The sequence below is a fragment of the Pituophis catenifer genome, unplaced genomic scaffold (assembly GCF_029215685.1).
Source record: "Pituophis catenifer annectens isolate HBS135680 unplaced genomic scaffold, rPitCat1.0.hap2 SCAF_1, whole genome shotgun sequence".
NCBI classification, from domain to species: Eukaryota; Metazoa; Chordata; class Lepidosauria; order Squamata; family Colubridae; genus Pituophis; species Pituophis catenifer.
Window position 1 is genome coordinate 325,886,556 of NW_027256881.1, and position 24,060 is coordinate 325,910,615.

Here is a 24,060-nt window from a genome sequence, read left to right on the forward strand (position 1 = left end):
TTTGGACAAGTAATAAATTTTGGATTTTCTTTTATTAAAAACTAAAGATGTATTTTAGGACATTTGTTGGCATAATGAACTTTTATGTGGGTTGCCTAGAAGAAATTTGAGACAAATTCTATCGTAGAGCTGAGCATATAGTTTAATTAAATTGTGACCGTTTCCAAGCAAGGTTTTTTAGGGTATTAAGCCTAGAATGTTCTAGTTATTTTTCTAACATTCAGATTCTGTATTCAATGCTCTATAATTATATTAGGTGCCAAATCTAAAAATTAGACTATTTCAATAGGAAGTAAATAATATATTTTTAAAAAGAGCTGTTTACATGTTATTTTTAGCATTGCATTATAACATTTCTGTACTGAGAATTTTAATTTGTGATATTTAATTCAAATAAAATGGATCCTATCAGACCATTGAAACTTGTATTACAAAAACATGATTTTTTTATTTTGGCATAATTAAAAAAGCTGCATAATTCTACATTAAAAGAAATCAATTTCATTTTTCTCTTATAAGCACATAGAAAATAAGATAATGCTTTTTGCAGGTATTAAGGTATCAAATTTCAAGCAAGCCGCGTAAAAGGTTATAGAAATGGAATACTGAATGAGCAGAGGATCATACTGTAAAAAAAAAAAGAGGGGGGGGAGTAAGTTACAAAACAAACTTAAAAACTAACTTTTGAAAACTCATGGACATTGAATAGCGAAGGACTGACAAGCCCCCCCCCCCAAGATACAATTGTATCTATAATATTTATCTTTGTTAAAAACAAGTTTGAAGATGTTGGGAATATCTTATAAAAGGGACTAGATCAGTTGTAAAAAAACCCTCTTATTTCCAGTAAACAAGTAGACATTTATAGTTTTTATTTTGAGCATTGCTCCACATAATTATTCAGTGTCCAAAATTACCAAATGACATCGTCTGCAACCATTGCTGTCCATATTAAACTAGAAGCAAATTCCAAGTATTTTATGATTGCGTATTTAAAAGACTAGTCAGTCTAACAGAGACAAAGACTCAATGTTCCTTCTTTCACTGTAATCTTCGGTAACTTTTACAGAGTTCGTGGTCCCGAATATCACCCCAACCCCCGTTTTTCACATGGGGGCTCAAAGGGGTCATTGAGTACCGCTTGCTAATAGTTACGGTTTCAGGAAATAAGTATTGTTTATTGCTACTTAACAGCGAGTCAATTTTGGCACTCTGAACAGAGGGTTGGCAAGATTTTTTGTGGTGCATGCCACAGTCACCGGTGTGGAAGATTCGGGGGATTTCCGGAACCAGCACCTTCCAGAAATGAGGAAGGCATCCTACAGTCAAATGCTGCAGAGTCCAGTCCCAGTTATAGTCATCATAGGTGCAGAAGGCATCAGTGCAGGCAATCAGTTGTTGGTATGTGTCCCTAGCAAACACCATGCCCATGTTGTGCTCTGTGGATTTCCATGTCTTCAATTCCACCTTGTCAGCCCGGCCAGCAAAGCTGCCACGCACAGTGGCGTAAGTGCCCAAGGACAGCAACTGGCACTCAGGGCATTCACGCTGTCTCAGGGCCCAGAGGCGTTGCAGGACATGGTAGAAGTCAGGTGCCAGGTAGTGGTCCTCCTCCAAGAAGACCACCAAGCCTGGGTGTTCTCGCAGAGCCCGCACCCTCTCCCACACAAAGTGAAGCTTCCACCACCAGTGGTGTTTGGTTTGGGTGAAAGTAGACTCACGGTAATGGCCAAAGGCATCGGGGTAGTGAGCGTTGAGGCAGCCCGTGCGCAACGCTGTCGCTTGGCCCACGTCGCGCGGGCAATCGCGTGGGTCCGTGCCTGGGAATTCGCCCGGATAGAGCTGCAAGCTGAACGGGAAGAAAATCTGCAGCACCGCGCAGAAGTCCACGGAAGCGGCCAGCGCATTCAACTCGGCGGACCACACGTCGTGGCTAAGCACGAGGAGCACTTTGTCCACGCCTGGCGCGCGTCGCAGCGAGTCCAACAGGATCCGGAGGTGCTCGGCGCGCTCATGCACCTGCACCACCAGCGCCACGGCTACCTCTCCGGGGCTCCCGCCAGGCCGCCAGCGCGCCTCGTTGCGAACCGGCTGGTCGAAGTTGAGTCGGTAGACCAGAGACCGGTAGTGCAGGGTGCGATTCGATCCTGCCGGCGGCTCTTCCCGCGATATCGAAGAAGAATTGGAGTGCCGCCCGTTATTAACTGGAAGGCTGCTGCTGGTAACCGCCGGTGGCAACGGTCGATCTCCCGGGAGCAGCGGCGGCGGCGGAGACGCGGCTTCTTCCCGTTTGCTGCTGCTGCTGCCGGCCACGCCGCCGCCGCCGCCGGCCTCGCTTGTCCCTCCCCAAAGCACTAAGGCACAGGCGGCGGCGCCCAAGACCAGCAGCAGCGCCACCACTTTGCGCTTGTAGATGCGGAGTCTCATGGTCCGGGAGGTTTCCGGTTCTCCTGCGCCTTCCTCGTTCCTCACTTGCGGTGGCTTCGAGCCGGGCCTTGCGCGGCCCCCTGCCCCTTGGCGCGCATCAGCGGAACAACCGAGCGCTCCAGGGTTCGAGGGCGCCCGACTGCTCGGGCTGCCGCCGCCGTGCGCGCATCCTCTCCCTCCTTTTCTTGGCCGAAGACGAAAGAGGCGGCGCGGCCGGATGAAGAGCGAGCGAGCGAAGGAAGGAAGGAGGGACCCGAGCGGCTCCGCCCCGGACGCACCAGCCGGCCACGCTACCTCCGTCGGGGCTGCAGCAACCCCAGGACCTCCCTCTCCAGGCGCGGCTTCCGGATCCGGACTACCCGCTTCGTTCGCTGGAGAGGCCGTGATCTGGGCCGAACGGTTTGTGTCTGGCTAGCTAGAGGCTCTCTTGGAAAAAGGAGCCGCTTCGCACTGATGGTCCCGAAATGAATCTGATTGATAGGAGGCAAAAAGAGGCAGATATTCCGCTGTCCAAATTTTCTGGCCTTTTAAATAACTTATTGAAGCAACAGAAGAGAATATTTGGATTGAACTGTGGAGTTTTCTGACCTTGGTTATTTTCTCGTGGGCTGTTGCCTAGTTGGGCAATGAAACCGCTGGAAAAGAACAACCAAGCTCAGAGATCACCAAGTATCCCCAAACTTTCGTTGTTTCCGTAGACCAGGGGTCACCTTAAACACTCAAAAGAGCCATTTGGACCTGTTTCCCACAGAAAACGCCAGGAGCCACAAAATCCTTCCCTTGCCTATTTCTTGAACGGTCACAAAACAACCATATATAGTTGAATTAAATGTTCTGTTTTCTTCTTAAACTTTTTTCTTGGCTGTATCCATGGTTGGCCTACCAGGGTTGAAAAGCTCAATAAATCGCGTGCCGGCGGGTGTCACACATTGACGGTTGTGACACATATTTTGAGTGACAGGGAGACGCAGCAGAGGGGTGAAAGAGCCACACGGGGCTCCAGAGCCGCAGGTTGCTGACCCCTGCTGTAGACAATGGGCAACTTATTCTCTCCAGTCATGTTTTCTAACTATCCTAACTTGTTGGCCATATGGTAGGTGTATAGATCACACCTGAAAAACCAGATTAGGAACAGATCATCCCAAAAGTTGACAATGACTTGATAGTCCATAATCAATTAATCGCGTGTACAGTATATAAATGTGCAGTGGTCCAACAAAGATGGAGAACTTTTCTCATTTCTTACCTGCCCCCTTCTTGAAAAGCAGTCAACTCCCTCACAATTCATCTCTCTTTCCTTGTGAGCTCATCTTTACCCCAAAGCATAACAATGATGTTTTACATAAGCTATATCCATGTTTTTAGTATAGATTATGTTTGTGAGGTGAAATGTGCTGAGAGACCCTGGCTCAAAGTCATCCAGCTAGTTTTTCTTGCCTAAGGTGGGACTAGAAATCAGTTTTCTGGTTTCTAGATTTTTAAATTGTTGGAAGGAAAATCCATCTGGTTCAGTTTCAAGCTGGGAGAAAGATGCTGGAAATAAAATGGAGTTTGTCTTGACAGTTTTTCTGAATGGATTACCAAATCTGCATTTCTAAAAGCTGGTCTCCTCAGTTTCCCGCTTGGGGCAGGGAAATGGGCTGGTTTCTGCCTCCCTTAAGATTTTTTCATTTCTCCTTTAGAGGAAATATTTTATCCTGCTGTTGGAAGTTAAAACCCTCCCCTTTCCTAGAAAAATGAAATATTTTAGGATATACTAAAAAGGCAGAATATTTCCCCTAAAAGAGAAGCAGAAACTCATTCCCTTTGCCAATGGGCCATTAAGGCCTCAGCATCCCATCTGCAACACAAAGGACCCATCTAGCAACAGAAACTCACCACATGGCACCTGGGAAGATTACATCAGACAGCAAGGCTAGCTAAGACCCCCAACCCCTGGGAGTCTGACAACAAATCAGGATACTCTTCCTGTGCCCCAGGAAGTTCAAAGCTCAGAGAGGGCATAAAACCAAGGCACACCCACCATCTTGGCCCCTTTTCTGCTCAGGAACCCAGGCCATGTGATTCTGTTCAGGAACTCAGGAAACTTCAGGAAATTATATTATTATTATTATTATTATTATTATTATTATTATTATTATTATTATTTAATCTTTAGTGAGATTCACAGCCTTTGAGGCTGGGTAATAGCTCAGCAGCTCGAGTCCTAACCAAGGACCTAGGAACTGTTAAGGTATCGCCGGAGGATGTAAGCTGTTCCGAGTAAGGTGGTTTTTTGTAGAGTCAAAATGTTCAAGTCCAGCAAATTTAGAATTTCTAAATAGCGGAGTAGCCCTTTGGGTATTGCTCCGAGGGCTCCAATGACAATCGGGACAACACACGATTTCTTTTTCCACAGTCGCTCAACTTCAATTTTCAAGTCCCGGTACTTTGTGATTTTTTCTTGCTGCTTATCTTCAATCCGTGCATCACCAGGTATTGCAATGTCAATGAACCATACTTTTTTCAACTATTGTTATGTCAGGTGTGTTGTGGACCAAGTGCCTGTCAGTCTGAATCCTAAAGTCCCACAAGATCTTGAGTTTTTCATTCTCTAAAACTTTCTCAACCTGATGTTCCCAGTGGTTTTTGCTGTACTCAAATCCAAACTTCTGGCACAATTTCCAGTGAATGATCTTAGCAACACGGTCATGGCGTTGTAGGTAGTCAGTTTGTGAAATTTTGCTGCACCCACTGATTAGGTGGTCGACTGTCTCATCTTTCTCATTGCAGAGGCGGCATTTGCTGTTGGTGGTAACATGTTGAATTTTTGCCTTCATGCAGTTTGTGGCTAGGGCTTGTTCTTGAGCTGCCAAAATAAAGCTTTCTGTATTATTATTATTATTATTATTATTATTATTCATCTCAAGACATTTGATCCTGTTCATCAATAAATCTTTCCAAGCAACTTCCATGGATCCAGTGTCTTTTTCCCCACTTGGAACTGAACCCAGATGGACATTTCTTCCAACAAATTTGCCTTTTCAAATATTTCTCAAAATATTTCATTCTTTGGGGGGAGGTTTCCCACAAAAGTATTAAAATTAAGTTTTATTTCTTGTAGTAACAAGATAAATTCTGTATTTTTCTCTGAGACTGGAAAAATATTTCTAGATTCATGGTGTAGTTAAAGCACTATGTTTTATTCTAAGCACAATTTCCATCTGACCTGGTAATAAATCTTGTCATGCTGATTTTAAAATCTCAACTGATGTCTGGAAATTATTGTCCACAATGTTATAAAAACACTATAAATTGTATTTTGTTGTCAATAAATTATTGTATACAAAGTGTAATATGTGAACTGATCTTTACAGTAAACAACTTTTAAAATACCATTCTGAATCAAAATGTTTGTAAATATGATTGGTTACATTGGTGTGACAAACTTTCCTTTGATAGGCATGTACAGATTGCACAAAGTGTGCATTTATTTTTTAAAATGAATACCAAATACTATAATGAGTTCAGCACTTCCCATTTTCAAAGAATGGTTTATAAATTTAAGAATTTTTCAAGTGATTGCAAATTCTGCATTCAAAACACTGCATGTTATACAGCATCTCTGAAAATACATTCTTACCCAGAAAAAATTACTAAAGATTTTATAAAAATAATGCTAAAATAAGAGCAGAAAAGGAATTTTTCCCAGTTGAGAGGATGTGAGTTCCAGCTATTCCATTCACAGCATTAAACAGGAGTTAGGAAGGAACTTGCACCTGGCATCAGGGATAATATCTAACACTTTAAAGCAGGGGTCTTCAAACTTGACAGCTTTAAGACTTGTGAACTTCAACTCCCAGAATTCCTCCTTGTCGTGTTAGCTCAGGAATTCTGGGAATTGAAGTCCACAAGTCTTAAATTTGCCAAGTTTGAAGACCCTAGTGTTGAAACACTTTATGCAATCTTCAGATAATAAAAAAGGAGATGGTTTACAGATGAGAAGCCTTGTTCCAGCAGATTATTGTTTCCTTTTCTTCCAATACAAAACAGAAGTTAGCATTTGCTGAATAAAACTTCTCAGATTATAATCTGATCACCTCACACTTTGCAAATGTCTATCCAGAAACTGGGAATAGCAGGTGAGAGAGCAGAAATAGCAAAGAATGGGGGCCTCTGTGCCTCCCATATTATCCACAAGAACAACTGTGTGTGCCACACTGTGCAGATTCATAGTCACTGTTGTTTGAATGAAGCAGGTCACGCAAGCCCGTCCACATTGACAAGTTTTTGACATCTCAAGATCAACACAAAGGTGATAAGGAAGAATGTGGCAGTCATATGGGACCCTACAAAAAAAATGGCATTCATATTAGATTTACTTCCCTAAAGTAAAGTTCCCTAAAACTTCCCCATCACCCTTCTCATGATTCTTCTTGCCAAATGTCCAATTAGGAAATTGGGAAAATGATTTTTTAAAAATAATTTAAACTAGAGCCTGTCCCTTTTACCTGTAATTGATGGTTGCTCTTGCAGAATATTCTAGTAAAGTCAGTGGTATTTTTAAGTGTATATCAGGAACAAGTGGTTTCGGCTGCTCAAAAGGATTGCCAAATAAATCCAGGCTCTCAAGTGAGAGTTTAGCAAATTCACTGGGCAAAAATGGGAGTTTATTACGAGCCACAGATAAGAAGCGGAGATGCGACAGTTGACCAATCTTGAATGGCAATCTAATCAGATTATTATCATCTAACTTTAAATGTATGAGTTTTTGCAAGTAGCAAAACTGTGCAGGCAGCGCTTTGATTTTATTCTGGCTGAGATCCAGAGATTGAAGTGATTTTTTGAGAGTGGAGTTACACAGAGCCACATTGAATGACTCCAAGTGATTGTCCTGTAGATTGAGCTCCTGAAGGCAAACAAGGTCCCCAATAGTTGCTGGAAGCTTTTTAATACTATTGTGGCTCAAGTCCAGTTTCCGAAGGCTTCTCAGGCAAAGCATACGCATATCTATACGAGCTAATTTGCAATAGGAGGCTTGGAGATACTCCAGAGAGTATGGGAAATTCCGAGTTAAAGGATAATCCTTCTTTGATGTTATAGTCATCTTGGTTTTTGGTTTTTCAACTTCAGAGGCCTTTGGTGATACCAGTTTAGAAAGTGGTAAAGTTTCCTCTTTGGTGCCTTGATGAGCCAATTTCACTGCATAAAGGAAAGTCCTCAGCTCACTGACACTTGCCTGGAAAGAAAATGGTGCACAAAGTTAAACAACATGTATAATTCACTTGGGTTTAAAGGCTGTAAAAAGTTACAGCCTTTAATCTGGTCATTACTTTCAAACAGACATATAGATATGCACTATAGATTAGAAGTTCAAAAGCTGCCAACTAATTTCTTAAATTTGTAATGTCAGAAAATTCATTAGTAACGTTTTTTTTTCCTCCAAACTACTGTATATTAACTTCAACTGTGATTATTCTACCTTAAAATGTTTGAACATCCCTCCTCCGCATTCTTCACCTGTCCCTCCAATTCAAATGGAACTGCCAAGATACCTCCCTTTAAGTTTTCTTTAATTTTAAAGGCAAAAATTATGTGACTTAGTCTACTTGCCTCTAGAGCTGATTTCATACCTTGCTAAGACAAATATCCACAGCTGGTTCTTTTAGCCGTACGGTTGCTTTTCCTTCATCCACGAACTTAGTAAAAAGCTGATCTATGTTTTCTTTCAACTGTTTTTAAAGAAAAAAATGGTAGAACCATGAACAAGCAACCTATGCTGAATTTAAAGACTGTGTCTTCATAGGACCAGATGTTGAGACAAGAAAAGAGAACAGTTTCATAATGCTCTTCATTATTCAAATGATTTTTCAACTGTATAGCCAAATAAATCACCAGCCTGATTCAGGCAAGACTAAAGAAAAGAATGCAATATCGGCGGGAGTCTGATACAATGCAGAATCCCCACCTTAAATATTTTCAAAATCCTATAATATCAATTATTAAAAATGTTAGTAATCTTACATCTTATTTGTATTTAACCTAGAGTTTTCAAACTCTGTCAGAACCCTAGATTTCAGAGAAGAAGCTTGATGGTTCTGTGAGAGATTAAGGGCAAAAATATCTTTAAAAAGTTCACCTAAACATCCACAGAAGCCTATAGCAATTTTCCTATGGAGAAGTAATCACATCCCAATCACTGATTTACTTGTTTAAAACATTAACATCCAAGGTGGATAAAAATCAATGATTTTAATTTTTTTTTATTTTTATCAAATTTATTTTCATAAAATGATTTTGGAATAAAAATCTACCTAAGAATAGTTTTCTATTTAAGATACATTAATAATTTAGTTTATTCAGCATGAAATGGAGCTTAGTTATGTAGCATGAGGCTATATATTCTGCAATATTGGGAGTCGGTGAGTCAACAGCAGGTCAGAAGAGGAGCCGCTGCTGGTCAGAGATGACAGTTGCTCTTTAAAAATTATGATTTAAATCAGCAGTTCTCAACCTGGGGGTCGCGACCCCTTTGGGGGTCGAACGGCCATTTCACAGGGGTCGCCAAAGCCCTCTCTCGCCCCCCCCCCATGCCTTCACTCACCCTCACCCTCTGCCGGATCGCTGTTCGCTTACCCCGCCCACTCCCAATCTATTGCTGCCTCCTGAGTCCCAGCTGATGGCTAGAGGGAAAAAAACTGTTTAAATTCTTGCCGCGGGGCTTCAAAGGGCCGGCCTAAAGCTGATCAGTGTTAAAAGAAAACAAATGAGTAGACCGGTGCCTGCAAAAATAGAAAAAACAGCCCCTTTCAGCTTCCGCATAGGTTAATTACCACAAGTTTATTAGATCGGCTTCCCGACTCTCAGCTGATTTGCTCTCAGCTGTTTTGTGCAGGGGTCTGTTCTCTGTTGCTAGCTGCAAAGAGAGCTGGAGCAGATTTTTTTCCCCCTAGCTATGCTGAAAAAGCGAAACTGAAAGTAAAGCAGGGTCTTTGCTGCAATGTGACAAAATGAGGCAGAGAGAGATTTCTTTTTCTTTTTCCTCACCAAAAAAGGTAGGGAAAAATGGGAAATTTAGGGCAAAAGAGGAGGTTCAAGATTTTAAAACACAAAAGAAAAAAAGCTCAATTTAACTAGGGAATTGTAATAATTGAAATACTATTAATTGTATATTGTATTGAAAGCAGAAATGGTTAAATTGTGGTTTGGAGGAATATATGAGGGAAATTATTTGGTTTATTATTATTGGTAAATATAATTAATTGATTTGTAAGAAATTGGATTGCATGGAAATAATTGGAATATTCATGTTCATATTGATTAATATACAAAAAAGATAGTTATATAACTAATTGATTTATATTAAAATGTTGAATTTGTATTAAACAACTGTATTACATAATTACATAATTAACCAATATGAGGATGGATATAAAAATAGATGACAATGGGAAGGGATATAATATAGAATAGAAGGGAAAAATTGAATTTGATTAAGATAAGAGATGAGGATGAAGGGCAATATTGGTTTTTTACAAAAATAGATGAGGAATAAATATGGCAAAAAGGAAATATAGAAATTGTAAATTTAATTGAAATGACTAAACACTGTTTAAATTTGTGAACCGGCCAAATACTCTGTTCAAAGAAAATACATTGTATGTTTGTATGTGTGTTTCTAATTATTGCTATTTATTCATATTTGTTCTCTTTTATTCTTTAAAGTTTAACAATTCATTCTTTATCTTAATATCTTTGTATTTGTTTGGGGTTGGTTTTCTTCCCTTTCATCTTTTTTATTGTACAGCAATCTTTCTCCTTAAACCTACCACCTCTTTTCTTTCCTTCTTACTTTCTCTTCCCCCCTTCTTCTCCTCCCTACTTCCTCTTCCTTTCTCCTCCTCCTCCTCTCTTCCTCCCTCTCTTACCTTCACTCCTACTCTAATTTCCCTTCCCTTCCTTTATCCCTCTCTATTCTGTATCCTTTTATGCATATGGACTACTCAGAGGGCTGAAAAAGTTATTTTTGACTGGTCCTCGCACTTTTGACCAGTCCTCGAACTTACGACTGTCCTCACATTTTATGTTTTTGCCCTATCTTGTCACCATGGTGAAGAGAAGCAGTTATGAAATGAGTGACACGGTTGTTAAGAATGCTACAATGGGCATAAATGATGACCAGTCATAAGTGCGAAGACCGGTCAAAAGTGCTTCGGACCTGTCAGAAATCACTTTTTTCATCCCTCTGGGTAGTCCTTTTGTGCACATGGACTACTCAGAGGGCTGAAAAAGTTATTTTTGACTGGTCCTCGCACTTTTGACCAGTCCTCGAACTTACGACTGTCCTCACATTTTATGTTTTTGCCCTATCTTGTCACCATGGTGAAGAGAAGCAGTTATGAAATGAGTGACACGGTTGTTAAGAATGCTACAATGGGCATAAATGATGACCAGTCATAAGTGCGAAGACCGGTCAAAAGTGCTTCGGACCTGTCAGAAATCACTTTTTTCATCCCTCTGGGTAGTCCTTTTGTGCACATGGACTACTCAGAGGGCTGAAAAAGTTATTTTTGACTGGTCCTCGCACTTTTGACCAGTCCTCGAACTTACGACTGTCCTCACATTTTATGTTTTTGCCCTATCTTGTCACCATGGTGAAGAGAAGCAGTTATGAAATGAGTGACACGGTTGTTAAGAATGCTACAATGGGCATAAATGATGACCAGTCATAAGTGCGAAGACCGGTCAAAAGTGCTTCGGACCTGTCAGAAATCACTTTTTTCATCCCTCTGGGTAGTCCTTTTGTGCACATGGACTACTCAGAGGGCTGAAAAAGTTATTTTTGACTGGTCCTCGCACTTTTGACCAGTCCTCGAATTTACGACTGTCCTCACATTTTACGTTTTTTGCCCTATCTTATCACCATGGTGAAGAGAAGCAGTTGTGAAATGAGTGACATGGCTGTTAAGAATGCTGCACGGGCATAAATGTGAGGATGGTCATAAGCGTGAGGACCAGTCAAAAGTGTGAGGACCTGTCAGAAATGACTTTTTTCAGCCCTCTGAGTAGTCCCTATACACATAGCCATGGCCACCCGGTCACATGACCAGCTAGCCACGCCTACCCAGTCACATGACCTCCAAGCCATGCCCACAAAATAAGCCACACCCACAGAACCGGTAGGGAAAAAAATTAGAACCCACCCCTGGTTGGGGGTCACCACAACATGAGGAACTGTATTAAAGGGTCGCGGCATTAGGAAGGTTGAGAACCACTGATTTAAATCAAGTTGATTTAAATCAAGCCTATTTACTAGTGATTTAAATCGACTTGATTTAAATCAAATCCACCCTGCTAACAGTTCATTTTTGTTCTGTTTAGATCATGATCATCATCTCCAAGCTCTTGCTTTCATTGTTGCTTAGTGTATAAACTTTTAAGGATTATCTGCTTTTGTAGGAAGTATACGGTACTCTCCAATAGGACATATTCTAGGTATTTTTGCTAAGGAGTGTTGGCTCCTGGAGCCCAGGAAGAGAGCTTTTTCTGCTGTGGTATCTGCTTTGTCAAATATTATTCCAACTGAGATTAGGTTAGTTCTTATCTTTGCGTTTTGCAAGACCTTTAAAACATTGGCTTTGTTTCTGAGCCTGGGGCCCTGGAAGAGTGATAAAGCCCACCAAAGACCTTTGGCTTTGCTGATGGTTGGATGCCCAGCTGCTATGTTTTTATTTTATATTATGCATTTTATTTCCAGGCTGTGACTCTAATAAAATGCTGTTCTATTCTACATATTTCTTTTACCTTGTTTTTACAACTGTTTATTGTAAAACCAGGGTCATGTTGTGTGACGGGTGGCTATATAAATCAAATAAATTAATGAAGATGCTGGCTTAGAAACCAGTAAACTGAGGTCTGGTCCCACTTTAAGCATTAAAAATAGCCTGGGTAACTTTGGGCCAGTGACTCTCTCATAGGATGGGATGGGATGGGATGGGATGGGATAGAGGAGAGGAGAGGAGAGGAGAGGAGAGGAGAGGAGAGGAGAGGAGAGGAGAGGAGAGGAGAGAATTTTTTATTGGCCAAATGTGATTGGACATACAAGGAATTTGTCTTGGTGCATATGCTCTCAGTGTACAAAAAGGAAAAGATACATTCATCAAGAATCATAAGATACAACACTTATTGATAGTCATAGGATACAAATAAGCAATCAGGAAACAATATCAATATAAATCATAAGGATACAAGCAACAAAGTTACAGTCATACAGTCCAACTCACACAGCCCAACTCATCTCCCAGGGTTGCTGTTATGGTAGAAAAGGGAAGAGGGAGTGTTGCTATGTTCGCTGTCTTGAACTGTACATATTAAAAAAAAGATGGGTCAAAAATGATAGATAGATAGATGATAGATAGATAGATAGATAGATAGATAGATAGATAGACTGACAGACAGATAGATAGATGATAGATTAGATAGACAGATGCAACTAACAGCTGAATAAGCTATCAGCAAGAAAAAATTGTGAATTATTGCTATCATTTCTTAAGAGGGATCAAACTCAAACAAAATACCGACCGGCGTTAAATGGACCGTGCAGACTTCCGATTAGGCATGGAGGACCCAAGACCGAGGAAAGGAGCAAGGGACACCGACCCACCCCCTTCCCTCTTCGCGGTTCCTCACCTGGTATTTGGCTCCAGGGCGGTGGCGGGCAGTGCTGACCAGAAGGCAGACGCCTCCGTCTCCTCCGGTTGCCTTCCCCAGGGCGAGCAGAGCCCTGGCAGCTCGTCCCGGGGTCCGCATCCCCGCTGAGGGCAGCAGGCGACTCACCACCACCACGTCGCACGGGAGGCGCATATCCGACGAGCTCCGCCACAAGCTCCCCACCAACGCTTTCAAAACAGACCGGCTGAGAGGTAGGCGCTTCCCGCCACCTGCGCGCGCAACTCTCTGAGGAGGACGAGGAGGAGGAGGAGGCGGGGCTTTTCTTCCATCTCTTCCACGCTTGCGCGGAACTTGAGCCAATCTGCTTACTTGATGGCGCGTCTCTGTGTCCGATTTCTTTCAGCGTCCGCGCCGATGCATTCTGAATGCGAGTTCCCCCACCCTTTTTTTTTTCAACTGTACTGGGACTATTGTGGTTCTTTACCGTCAAGTCGACGTCGACTCACGGCGGCCTTGTGAAGAATTGTCCTGAACTAAGTTCGGTCTTCAATTCAGGGGCTTATTTTGCGTAATTCCCATCTAACACTAAGGGCGTTAAAATTGGAGAAGTGTAACATGGATTGATCTCGTCACTAGAATTAAATAAGAAAAAAAATGACAGGCGATTGAAGTAAACGCCATAGCAGACCCAGGACCCTCTTTTCTTGCATATCATGCTGTTTATCAATACAGTATTTGGTTCAATACAATATTTGGTGCAGTTACGTTTCTAATAAACGTTGGTCTTTTTGATAGGCAGTGATTTATTGTGTCCTAGTTGAATGTTTTCTGATTTAGCATTGCATTATATTCTGAAGGGTGTACAAGCCCTTTGTATTGTTCCAACTAAGGAAAAGTAAGACTTACCTTTCAGACTCTTCCTTAATTTGTTTTCTTAAGCATACAGCTGTTACTGAAACAGTATACTGCATTTCAAAATCAATTCATATCCTACCAAAAAAATAAAATATTGTGAAATCAAGCCCTATTGGATTACCCCTAATTGTTTCTAATTCTGATAGGAGAGAAAGAACTGCTCAAGCAGCTAATACTTTTAATAGGTATATAGCACAAACTAATTATTGTTACTGGGATTCAGAATTGGATTGTTCTGATAGGATTATTTCTCTAATTCATGTAGAGTTGCATATGGATTTAGTGAGAACTATGTCATCCAGTTCATTATAAGTGAAAATGGTAAAACTAAAAGATGTGGACTCCAATTCTCAGAATTCCCCAGGCAGCAATTTTAGTTTCTGAAATAGTTGAAGGCATTTATAATTTTCAACTCCTTTTTTAAAAGGGCAAACAGTTGTCCTTGTTTTGTAAAATACAAGTGCCCCCAGCCATTTAAGGGAGATAGAAAACAACAACAATAACCAACTGTCCAGGTTTCCAGTGCTTTGTGTCTTTATTGAGTCTGGATCAATCTGATTATTTGGATTCAAAAAAGAACCTGCAACAGTGCTTTTGTAGAGGAGCTGCTTGGAGCCTTTCTGGAAGCCTCATTTGCAGTGAGCCTCACATTTTGCATGGTGCTGACATTTGGCACTGTTAGAAGAAATATCCTTCTGGGTTCAGCTCCAAGTGGGGAAAAAGACACTGGAAACATGGAGACTGCTTGGAAAGATGGTTTAATAGTGGACAGGATCACATGGTTTGAGTTCCTGAACAGAAAAGGGCGAGATGCAGCGAGTCCCGGGGTTTTATGCCCTCTCTGGCTTGGAACTTCCTGGGGCCCCGAAAGAGTATCCTGATTGGTTGTCAGACTCCCAGGGGGTTGGGGGTCTTAGCTAGCCTTGCTGGCTGATGTAATCTTCCCAGGTGCCATGTGGTGAGTTTCTGTTGCTAGATGCGTTCTATTGTGTTAGTTTCTGTTGCTAGATGGGTCTTATTGTGTTGCAGATGATGGTCCATTGACAAAGATTGAGTTTCTGCCTCTGGCCCATTGACAAAGGGTGGGGGCAGGAAGATGGGAGCTGCTTCCTTTAAAACATGCTTCTCTATTTCTCATCCAGGGAAACATAATATTCTGCCTTTTTAATATTTCCTAAAATATTTCATTCTTCTAAGAAAGGGGTGGGTGCTAACTTCCTACAGCACATAAAGGCACAAATGATCCCTGATAGAGCTTAGCAGCATCTTAATAGAATTAGGAATAAAGTTTAGTTTCTCGATATTTTTCAGCCATTAGACTAGAGCATATCAATGTGACTTTTAAGAGTGGGAAACTTGTGAGACATGGGTTGAATATGGACTCCAGTTGATTCACTTCCATATATGCTGTGTCTCTGTATGTGCACACATAAGTGTTAGAAAACAGTGGTGAGATTCTTTCCTCACTGCTTTCAAATACCACTAAACAGCAGGTTGATTGTTTTATCTGGGAATGTTTGAACATCTCACCCCCTCTGATCATTACAGGATCAAAATAATGGGAATTTATAAAACCAGCCATTTCCTAAGATTGATCCATTACCTTGCTGAGACAGATATCTATGTCTAGTTCTTTCAACCTTATGGTGGCTTTTCCTTCATGTCACTAAAAACATCTTCTATATTCTCTCTCAACTATTTTATACAGGAACAAAAAAAGAATAAGTATGTTGAAATAAAAATGAATTAAAAACATGTACATTCAGTGTACTATGTTTTCAAACTGATACATAGATGTGGGGGAACAAAGGAACAAATAGTAACTTCTGCTCTTCTTGAAAATAAAAACCATCAGTGGTGAAGATAGGCTAGCTAGTTAGCAAACTCACCCTGTGCTCAATTTACTAATATTTTTTTAAGTTTCAGTAATACAGTTTTCCCATCACTATTGTCTTCTCTTTCTTACCATTCTATTTGTATCATAATAACAATATTCCAAAGATCCATCCCTGGGTTTTCATTTCACATTAGGAACAAAACAACAATGATCCCAAAGAAGTTTAAGAAGAATGGAAAGCCACAGATTTTATATTTAAGAAGATATAGATAAGCTTCTGCTTTGAAAATTTGCTGTTTACCAAAAGTGGACACCGATGGAATGAATAGACACAGAACATATTCCTTTAGAAATTTTGCTATCTACAAATCTAGGACAGCATCAATACAAAGCAGGCTATTAATTAGCTAAGGGCTAATGAATAACTTGTTTTGAATTATGAATTATGAATGGGTTATCATGAATCAGACATTTAGATCAGGAGTCTCAGATTCATAGCTGTGAGTTGCAAAAAACCTTCCAAGTAATTTTCTGCGGCCTGCAGCAAGGCTTTGTAAGTGGCAAGGATGATGATCAGAAAGGACAGAAAGTTGAACCCCCAAATAACATCAATGTGCAGAAGCTGGACCACAACAAGCAGTCCAGGATACTGCTCATCAAATCTTTAATCTGCTGTATCTTCTGAAAAAATGGATTGCAAAAAGGTGCCCTGAGATCACCTGTGCTGAACAGCACTGCTTATCAAGAATTCTCCACCCACTCTGATGGTCTGTAATGGGTATTGCTTCTGAAGTGACATGGTGACTGGCTTTTTTTGGAAAAGGACAGCAGGTATGCAGGAAGGGAAGCAGGGAGGAAGGAGCAGAGGAGAAGGTCTGGATTGAGCCCTCCTGTTGCAAGGGTCTCAGTGTGGCAAGGAATGAGAAAATAGAGGGCAAGCAAACAAGCAAGATCTCTCTGCTATGGGAGGGAGGGAGGGAGGGAAGGAAGGAAGGAGGACTTTGCTAGGCAAGGAGAAATAAGAGAAAAGAAAGTGAACAAGAAAAAGACTGAAGAAGGGAAAGCTATTTCAGTTTAGCAAAGGGAGAAAAAGAAAAGCAGGATTTGGCAGCTCTTAATGGAATGGCTTCTTGATTATATTATCTGAGATCTGACTTGAGCAAAAGATTGCACTTCATTTCCTTCAATTTTGATTCATTGGAGATTTTGGAATCAATGGTCAACAAGGCTTCTGTGTCATAGCCCAAGTGCTTGTGTAACATTTATGCTGATTTGAGTTTAAGGCCCGCTGTTCTCGATTAGTTACGTCCATTTTTAAATGGCTACTAGATCAGTAAGACATAAAAACACAATAAACACAATTTATTAACAAAACATTTAACAAGGGTTCCCACAAATGCTTGTTGGTCTGCTGGCACATCATTTCTTGTCTTCCGCATACATTTGATAAACACCAGTTTGCATACAGAAGAAATAGATATACAGAGGATGCTATAGCCATCACTCTTCATACTGCTCTGACTCATTTGGAACAGTTGGAGGGGGGGAGGGGGCTATGTGAGGATGCTTTTTGTAGATTTTAGCTCTGCATTTAACACAATACTTCCACGTAGACTAGTGTCTAAACTTATGGATCTTGGACTTTCTTATTCAATCTGCTTTTGGATTATGGATTTCCTGTCTGGCCACTCTAGAGAGTCAGATTAGGTAATCATATCTCTTCAGCCCTTATTCTTAACACTGGTACACCCCACAGTTGCATGTTGAGTCTCTTACTCTATACTCTTTATGTGCATGACTGCATTCCCATTCACACTAGTAATACTATTATTAAATTTGCAGATGTTACAACAGTGGTGGGGCTCATCTCCGGAGGGGATGAGTCTGCCTATCAAGATGAGGTGGACCAGTTGCTTTTGTAGTGTGGAGACAATAACCTGGTCCTTAACACCAATGAGACCAAGGGGTTTATAGTGGACTACAGAAGAAATAGATCAGACATCCAGCCCTTGCTTATCAATGGAGACCGAGTGGAGCAAATGGCCAGTTTTAAGTTTCTGGGTGTTATCATAAAAGAGGACCTGATCTGGGGCACTCACATTGCAGCACTGATCAAAAGGACCCAGCAGAGATTACACTACCTGAGATTTCTCAGGAAACAACAACTGAATGCAAAACTGCTGGTGACCTTCTACCGCTGCACCATAGAGAGTATTTTAACTTACTGAATCTGTGTATGGTTTGCCAATTGCACAGTGGCAGATAGGACAGCACTCCAGAGGGTTTACGTCATTGCCCAGAGGATCATTGGTTGCCCTCTCCCCTCTTTGGAAGAGCTTTATAGCTCCCGCTGCCTTAAGAAAGTTCAAAACATTCTTAAAGTTCCATCTCATCCTGGGCACCCTTTTTTTTGGACTTTTACCATCTGGCAGACATACAGGATAATAAAAACAAGGACAAATAGGCTGAAAATCAGCTGCTATCCCAGGGCAGTAACTATATTGAATTCTACTGTATAGTGCAATACTAATGCAATATCAGATTTTCAGTTCAATTGTATAGAATGTGAAGGATGTGTGTTTGTTTTTTAATTTTTTTATAGTTATAATGTACACTGAAGATGGCATTTAATTTCGTTGTACGAGGTGCAATGACCTTAAAGTAAACTTAACTTGTCAGGTTGAGAAAATGTTGGAAAGACTACTAGATCCTAGCCTGGCTGATAACTACAAATAAAGAGAGTTCATTAAAAGATTATGATGGATTTAGAGGCCTTGAATTAAACCCTGAACTGAAAAATGACTCAGTTTTCCAATATAGAAGCTGGAGAGTTACAATAAATTTATAAAACAGAGGTAGAGTACTGATATTTTTTTCTCGCAAGACTGTTTCTACCAGGCCATCTTTCAATCTTTCCCTATCCTGCATTTTCTATCTAACAGTGTTAAGGAACCCCATCTTTATTTCTGCTTAGTTTGTTTTTCAGAGGGTTTGAACAATGACACTTTTAGAGATTACTATATTTCCTCTGCCAAGAGCTGGCCGATCTTGAAAAAGCTGAGCAAATTAGTATTCAAGTTACCAGGAAACTTCTGATTTAAGGGCAAGACTGAGCAGTTCTGGAAAAGGTGATGTCACAACGTTAACTTACTGTTGCCATGAAAAATGATTTTTTCTTGTTTCCTGTTATAAGAAACAGGTCTCTCTACCCTCTGACTAATTATGCATAAGGGTTAAGCATGCAGCACAGGAATTCCTGCAAGTATTTCATATTCAAATGAGAAATTACAGATATTTTAAGGTAGTAACATTCTGTTTTTCATGCTTTGTTTGGTACATAGGGAAGGAATTCTTCCTTTTTTATGAAGGACAGGTAGACCACAACTATTGATTATTTTGGGGTGGTTCCTTTTTATCAACAAAAGAACTGGCTTTCACAGATGTATTCATAAAGTCACCAGGAGTTGAGTTCAACTAAAGAGTTCATGTTTAAATATATTTCCCAGTGTGTTGATGCCAATGAGCTGTATTCAAATGCGGCCACACTATGCCACAAATCAGTTACTGTATTACTGAGTTAGTCTAAAAGGAATGTTTCTTCAAATGTGATCCAAGGATGTGGGGGTAGTGGGAATTGGAATCCTCCAAGTCCCTCCCCGGGTTCCCCATAATCAAATGCCAGTTTACATTGAAAAATAGCACAATATTAAAATTCGATCAAACAATAATGAGAAGCAGTGCCTCTGTTTTACTTCTTAATATGGTAAATATCAATAAATATAATCCATACAAACAAAAGCTCTTTGAGGGTCTTCCATAATTTTTACAAGTGGGTTGCAAGAGGAACAAAAAGTTTAAGAAACTTTGGACAAAGCAATATCATGTTAAGTGCTGTTAAGTAACACCAGCTGCCTGCAATTACTGCAAGTTCAAATCTCACCAGGCTAAAGGTTGACTCAGCCTTCCATCCTTCCAAGGTAGGTAAAATGAGGACCTGGTTTGTGGGGGCTATAAGCTGACTTTGTATAAAAAAGAACACCGCTTGGGGGGGGGGGAAAGCCCTACTAAGCAGGTATATACAAAAGTATGAAGGCTATTGCTTAACGCATTGTAAGCCGCCCTGAGTCTCCAGAAAAGGGTGGCATATAAATCGAACCAATAAATAAATAATAAATTAATAAATAATAAATAAATCAAGCCAGCTCTAGACACCTTTGATTTGCTAGATTTCAACACTCATATTGATAGGGGCATAATCAGGGGGGTCCAAAGGAGGCAGGAGGAGCTCAGCTCCTTAGGCGGCTCTGGTATGTGTGTGGTGTGTGTGTACATACGTGTGCTCGCAGGTGTGTACGTCCACACCTCTTCCCCTTGGTCCAGGTACTCTCCTCCTTTCTCTCCTTATAGCAAAGAAGATGGCAGAACTCCTTATAAGCATGGAGTTGTGTTGGTTTTATGTTGTGTTGTTTTGATGATTTTTATATTTTCTAACTGTTTGGGAGCTGCCAGAGACTAAATTTAGCAAGCACAGTTCTGTTGTAGTCCATCATATGAATCCAGTTGAAGGATGAAGAACAGAAAAACTGAGTCCAGATTTCTTATATTCACCAATACTGGCTGAGTGATGACAAAATGGTGATTCCCTCAATCATGCGATGAACATATTTGCACACAACTAAGGGAGAAGGGACACAAATAAGGAATGCGGTGGCTCAGTGGCTAAGATGCTGAGCTTGTCGATCGAAAGGTTGGCAGTTCAGTGGTTCGAATCCCTAGTGCTACATAACGGGGTGAGCTCCCGTTACTTATTCCAGCTTCTGCCAACCTAGCAATTCGAAAGCATGTAAAAAATGGAAGTAGAAAAATAGGGACCACCTTTGGTGGGAAGGTAACAGCATTCCGTGTGCCTTTGGCATTTAGTCATGCCGGCCACATGACCATGGAGACGTCTTCGGACAGCGCTGGGTCTTCAGCTTTGAAATGGAGATGAGCACCGCCCCCTAGAGTCGGGAACGATTAGCACATATGTGCGAGGGGAATCTTTACTTTTACCTAAGGGAGAAGCAGGCCACCTTTTATAATCCAATAATTTCAAGAAATGGAGTGAGTATAGGCCCCAAACTGCTGCCAGAACAGGCAGAGCTATTGGTAAATTGAGATAAACTGGTAGTCTGCCCAGGACGTTTACTACCCCAAAGGGATATTTTGGGGACTTAAAAGCATCACTGCAAATAAATGTACTAGAAGCTTGGATTTTACTTTGCAGCATACCAACTTCAGATTTTTTAAAAATAGAACCTTTTAAAAAGTCAGGGCAATGAATTACCAACTAATAAGCATCCTAGCACCGCTCTTCTAGCCACCACAGAAATTCTCAGGCTGTAAAGTCCTTTATTCTCGAGTTCCTACTGCCACCTAGCTTCCAAAGGGAAACACTAAAGATTTAAGAAATCTCCGAATCGCATTTAATGTCAGTGCAGCGCTGGCATTCCTAGGATTATGAACCCAGCATCCCTTGGATGCAGAATATTTACTGTCATGGATAAGAGACGTCTCCCTTTCCCTGGTTTTAAATTACAACAGTGATTTGAGCATCTTAATGCATTTGTATTGAATACCAATTCTGTTGTTGAAAATAATTCTCAAACTACAGGAAGAAGTGAGGTTGCTGGGCCAAGTGGTCCTTAAAATGGGGGCGTTCTCATCTTCCAGAATGCCCCTAGGCCAAGATGCTTCAGAGGCAAAATAAAAGATAGCTGTAGCAGAAAATGGACAGAATGCAACCTTGCAGCTCTTTTATAGTCCTGCAAACGATTGCCATTTCTCCTTTTCTCCTCCAATAAGTCTCTGCCTCTCCCCTTCATTCACTGGTCCCTTGTGTTTGGCTGACTTCAGTTGATGTTGAAAAGGCAAGCAGAGATTGGCTGGGTTTCACCTTGGATGGGTAACCACTAGAAAATCCTCAGGTTGTGATCCAAGAGTTGAAAGAATGCAGCAATAAAAACACAAGCTCACACCCTGTGTGTGAAAGAAACAACAACTACAGGGAGTTTCTTGAGAAGTCACCAGGAGGTCAGCTTGATTCCAAGGAGACTTGACCTTGAACCTTCCTCTGCAGGTCATTTCCTCCTTTCTCAAAAGACACTGTCCCCCTTCCCATGCTTTTGGCCCCCAAGACCTGGAACGCTTGCAGGAAGTCATCTCAGTTGCCGCTGCCAGATTCTTCCTGACTCACCTTTTCCCATAGCAAAACCACATATCTTATCCTGGATGGACCTGATGGGAATGAATAACCCAAAGATCTGGTGGGCATCATTCTCATCCAAGTGGTGCCTGTCTCTTTAGGATAGGTCCATCTTGTCCAAAAAGGGTTCCAAGCTCCTCATGGTCTAATCCCCCAGGTGCACCACCATGGTCTAGCCCTCCATGGCTGCACCTGAGTTCTGCCAGCAAGTCTGCCACCATGTGCCACCAGTACTTCCGCATTTGTCCTAGCTGAACTTCTCTAGGTTCCCAGACACAAAATTTGCCTTCCAGGCTAAGCTGGTGACATTCATCCATCTCTTGGCTATCAGTGCACCACAACCTCTGCCTGGCACCCAGTCTTCACACCATCCAGGACCAGGCTTTGTAATGCTCGTGACCTCTCCAAGGAGGAGCAACTTCAGCATGGCTGTGTCACCCAGAATTGGGACAGAAACAGCAACACAGATGTCATCTGAGTGCAAAAAGACCTACAAAAGGATCAGTTATCTTTGCAGCTCTTACAAAGGAATCAGCTATCTTTGCCAGGGACTCAAATGGGTGTCAAAAAGTCAGGATGGAGGCCATGATCTTCTGATTAAATAGAAGATAACCCGCCCATCCATTATATACCTCTCCCCATCTTAGTACTGTTCTGCTTATCTTAATGTGATATTATTTGCCCTAGCCTAGTGTTTTAATCTTTAATGATATTGTTTTATCGGATTTTAAGCCGCCTAGGTTCACATGATGGGGAAATGGGTGGCATATAAATGTAAGAAATCAATAAAAAATACTTCTGAAGGACACTGTGTTCTGTGCTGCGGGGGGAGGGAGTTTTGCGGGGTCTCACACACATATACACACACCCCAATCTTGTTTGCGCCCACCAGCGATTCTGCCGCCCTTCCACTGAGAGGGAGACGCTCCCTCCATCCCCCAAGGAGGGTCGCCCGGTTCCCACAAAGCACAAACCCGCAACTTGACCCTCGAGGGGCATTTGGCCAACACCCCGAGCAGCGTTTTCTTGCCGCTGCCTGTCCAAGTGGTGGTTTTCTTTCGATTGGCCCCGAAATGAGCGCTTCCTTTCCCGATTCGAAGGAAAAGGCTCGCTTTCTGCTCGCGCCTGGCGCTCCAGTCCCAGGAGTGAGAAAGAACAGAGGCGGCGAAAGCTCTTTGGGCCTCTCTCGCTCGGCTTCCTCGCTCTCGGCTACCGCGACGGCCTCGGGAGTCCGAACTGGGCGCCAAGACGAGCCCGGCTGGGTGCTTGGCGCTCCTCTTCCCGCGTTGGACGGTGAAGGTAGGCAGAGGGCGGCTGAGCGGCTAAGTAGAGCGATTCCTGCTGGAGAAAGTGGGGAATCGGCGGCGGCGGGAGCAGCGATTGGCGTCCGCTTCCGCTAGGAGGTGCTGCGGGAGTGGCGAAATGCAATGCGGGAAACAGGGCGAACCGAACGGGGAACCCGGCTGGTGGGAGGGGGGGGCAACCTTGGCGACCCCCATCGCCCCCCACCCCTAAAAAAAAAAGGGGGAAAAGGGTCGTAAAAGGTGCTTTTGTGGGAGGGGGGTGCAAAAGAGTCTGGGTCTCGCTGTCTTGCTCAGGCTACGCTGCAGCGGCTATTCACAGGCGCTATCCCACTACTGATCGGCACGGGAGTTTTGACCTGCTCCGTCTCCGACCTGGGCCGATTCACCCCTCCTTAGGCAACCTGGTGGCCCTCGGCTCCCCGGGGATCACCATATTGATGCCGAACTTAGTGCGGACACCCGATCGGCATAGCCCACTGCAGCCCAGAACTCCTGAGCTCAAGCGATCCGCCAGCCTCAGCCTCCGGAGTAGCTGGATTACAGGCTCGCGCCACCGCGCCCGGCTGCTGCTGCCGCCCGCCCGAGTTTACTTAGAGAGGATTCGCTCCGTGACGTCACCCGAGGGTGGGAGGGCAGCGCCCGCCTCGCTCCTCCCCCTCCCTTTCTCTGCGCCTGCGCCGTTC

General features: G+C 42.3%; 2 protein-coding genes across 2 annotated transcripts; both read right to left on the minus strand.

Annotated features, from left to right (window-relative positions):
• Nucleotides 1–857: 857 nt before the first annotated feature.
• On the minus strand, nt 858–2,664 carry MGAT2 (alpha-1,6-mannosyl-glycoprotein 2-beta-N-acetylglucosaminyltransferase). Its single transcript, XM_070931702.1, has one exon. It carries the CDS (start codon nt 2,425–2,427, stop codon nt 1,042–1,044), a length of 1,386 nt encoding a protein of 461 aa, XP_070787803.1. The 5' UTR covers nt 2,428–2,664; the 3' UTR covers nt 858–1,041.
• Nucleotides 2,665–6,342: 3,678 nt separating this feature from the next.
• LRR1 (leucine rich repeat protein 1) lies at nt 6,343–13,269 on the minus strand. The gene is made up of 4 exons (XM_070931703.1): nt 13,096–13,269; nt 8,040–8,138; nt 6,918–7,645; nt 6,343–6,755 (listed from the first exon to the last, which is right to left on the minus strand). Exons 1-4 carry the CDS (start codon nt 13,267–13,269, stop codon nt 6,503–6,505), a joined length of 1,254 nt encoding a protein of 417 aa, XP_070787804.1. The 3' UTR covers nt 6,343–6,502.
• Between the last annotated feature and the right edge of the window lie 10,791 nt (nt 13,270–24,060).